We start from the raw sequence: 2,494 nt of genomic DNA, 5'->3' as shown, positions 1-2,494 counted from the left end.
CCACACAGGGATTTTAAGGAGAGGTGTGTGATGCGCTAGCCGTCGCCTCCGTCCTGTACCCCGAATACAAATTCTTTTTGGCACGACGCGCGCTCCGAGTCGCAGTCCCACTCCGCTGCCGCACCAGAGGCACGCCATGGGCCGCGGACGAAAGGTGGAGAGCGTCCTGAGCGAGCTGCCAGAGCCGACCGAGTCCCAAGAGATCGTGCGCGTCACTGGCACGCCCGGCGGCAACCTCGTGCAGGTCACCGACGAGGCGAGCCGCACGTTTCTCGCGCGAGTGCCGTCAAAGTTCCGCAATGTCATCTGGATCAGGATCGGTGCGTACGCCGACCCGTCATGAGAGGCCTCTCTCGCCGCGTCTCGCGTCTCTCTTGCCGCGTGACCCTGCCGCTGCCCTCGCCCCTGCAGGAGGCTACCTCATCGTCGAGCGCGAGGCGGATGAGGAGGCGGAGGGGAGGGAGGTGGGCAAGGTGCAGGCGACGCTCGTCCACTACCTGTATCGCGACCAAATCCGCCACCTGCAGAGCCGGTCGCTCTGGCCGAGCGCGTTTGCTGACGGCGACGGCGCGGCTGCCGCCGACGAGTACGGCAGCGAGGCGCTGCACACCAACACCAACCACGCGTTCCGGGACCTGCCGCCGTCGTCCGACGAGAGTGAAGGGGGCGAGGAGGGAGAGGAGGAGGAGGAGGAGGAGGAGGAGCTCGACGCTTTGGGGAACTCGGTGGTGAGGAGAGGATGATTGTTGTACATGACTTGCACGGCGCGCTTTAAAATTCTTTTTCAAGCTGGAGGGAGCTAGTGCTCCAATTATTTTTACGCGCCAGTCCCGTGCCCAGTGTGCAGTGAGCAGTGTCGTGAGATTCAGTTTTCTTCTTTTGGTCTTTTCACTACGGTGCTCGCGGATTCGACCGTTACGACTCGTATCCCCCCGCCGATCCGCGATCGTGCCCCGCCACCCTTATGAGGACAGAGGACGACGGCGCCTTCTAAAGGTCCTCCGTCGCCGGCTGTGCCTCTTTTGGTACCTGTGTCGAACCTGTGTGCTAATAAATAAATAAATAAACAAAGTGCAATGGAAAATCCAAAATCCAAATCGGAAATCGCAAACATAGAAACCCAAACACACACAGCCACGTGGCATAGGAGAGCAGGAGGTGAAAGGAGGTCAGCACAAGTCCAAGGACGCACGAGCGAGAAGCACAGCAGAGCAGACAGATGACGATCACCACCCAGCGCACGACCGCCAACTCTCCGGCGCAGGCCGCGAAGAAAATAAATAAACCAAACGAGGGGTGGGAGAACCTGTGTGGTGACTGGTGTGCGTGAGACTATTTTTGAATTCTTTTAAATTCTTTTTTTGAGAGCGCCTTCGTTGTTAATAAGAACACAGACGGATGGACATTTGCTGAAGCCACTTGAGCACTTGAGCACTGGATAGGGTCGGTTCCGCATGGTACGGGACCCCTCGATCGTCTCGCCCTCCCTCACTGGTGTGTTCATTGGGGGGGGTCACACGACATGCAAGAGCACACAAAACAAAACTCTCTCTCTCTCTCTCTCTCTCTCTCTCTCTGCAAGAGAGTTTCTATTTCTTGTTGGCTTCTAAAAATCTGCTGCGACATGCACACACACTCACACCGCACCGCACCCCGCACCCGCGCCCCCCCCCCCGCCTCGCCTGAGCTGGAAGGAGATGGGAAGATGGAACAGCCCGAGGGAGGAGCGAACGAAAATACGTATGCCAATGGGAGGTTGAAGTCATGCACCACGCTGCCCGGCGTCTCTCACTTTCCGGGACAGCCCCGCCCTTGTGAGGCAGGAAAGTGGTGGCTACCCCGTACGCACTGTTGGCTACGACCCCCTCGCCGACTGCCCAGACTCCCCTTCCCCTTATCCAACCCTGACGAGCCGACGAATGGTTGAGCCTCGGGCCTTGCGCGTCCCTGCCCTCCGCTGCCCCTCACCGACCCTTCTGACATACCCCCGACACGCACATAGAAGAACATATAAGAGAAACCCGGCGTTCTGCTCTCAAAAGAAAAAGGAAAAACGGGAAGGAGGAGACCAGCGGGGGAGACTCCCCGCCTCGGGCGACCGAATTCTTTTTCAGGTCTGAAGCGGCGCCTTCCATAGCCTCTCCAGCCCGCCGACCGCCGCCGCCGGCCCCACGCCTCGCGCCGAGAGCCAGACCGCTGAATGGCCTCCTCCTCATCGGCTGCGCACGGCCCGCAGCTGCTCAAGCCAGCCGACCGCCAGCGCATCAACGCGCTGCCCACCCGCTCGCGAACGCATATCTTTGTCAAGTACCGCGACAGTTTGCGCTCGCACAAGACTGCGTCGCGCAGCCTCACGCTTTCGCAGACGCGCGACTTCCGGGCGCAGAAGAACCTGCTCTCCTCCCACAGCGACGAGATTGACAGCGTCGAGGACGCGCGCTCGTACTGCGTGCCGCCGCAGTGGGTCGTGCTGGTGGAGGAGCTGAACCGCGAC

At 60.2% G+C, this 2,494-nt stretch overlaps 2 protein-coding genes across 2 annotated transcripts; both read left to right on the top strand.

Annotated features, from left to right (window-relative positions):
• Window positions 1–136: 136 nt before the first annotated feature.
• On the top strand, window positions 137–994 carry EMIHUDRAFT_193847 (hypothetical protein; the record flags this gene model as incomplete). The annotated part of the gene is made up of 3 exons (XM_005793890.1): window positions 137–320; window positions 412–657; window positions 870–994. 3 exons carry the CDS (start codon window positions 137–139, stop codon window positions 992–994), a joined length of 555 nt encoding a protein of 184 aa, XP_005793947.1.
• A 1,206-nt stretch (window positions 995–2,200) lies between these two features.
• EMIHUDRAFT_193846 (hypothetical protein) lies at window positions 2,201–2,494 on the top strand (the record flags this gene model as incomplete). Its single annotated transcript, XM_005794557.1, has 1 exon — window positions 2,201–2,494. A coding segment is annotated over one exon (294 nt), but the record flags the coding sequence as incomplete, so codon positions are not given.

Source organism: Emiliania huxleyi (assembly GCF_000372725.1).
Source record: "Emiliania huxleyi CCMP1516 unplaced genomic scaffold EMIHUscaffold_1, whole genome shotgun sequence".
Lineage (NCBI taxonomy): Eukaryota > Haptophyta > Isochrysidales > Noelaerhabdaceae > Emiliania > Emiliania huxleyi.
This window is presented reverse-complemented; position numbering and strand designations above follow the sequence as displayed.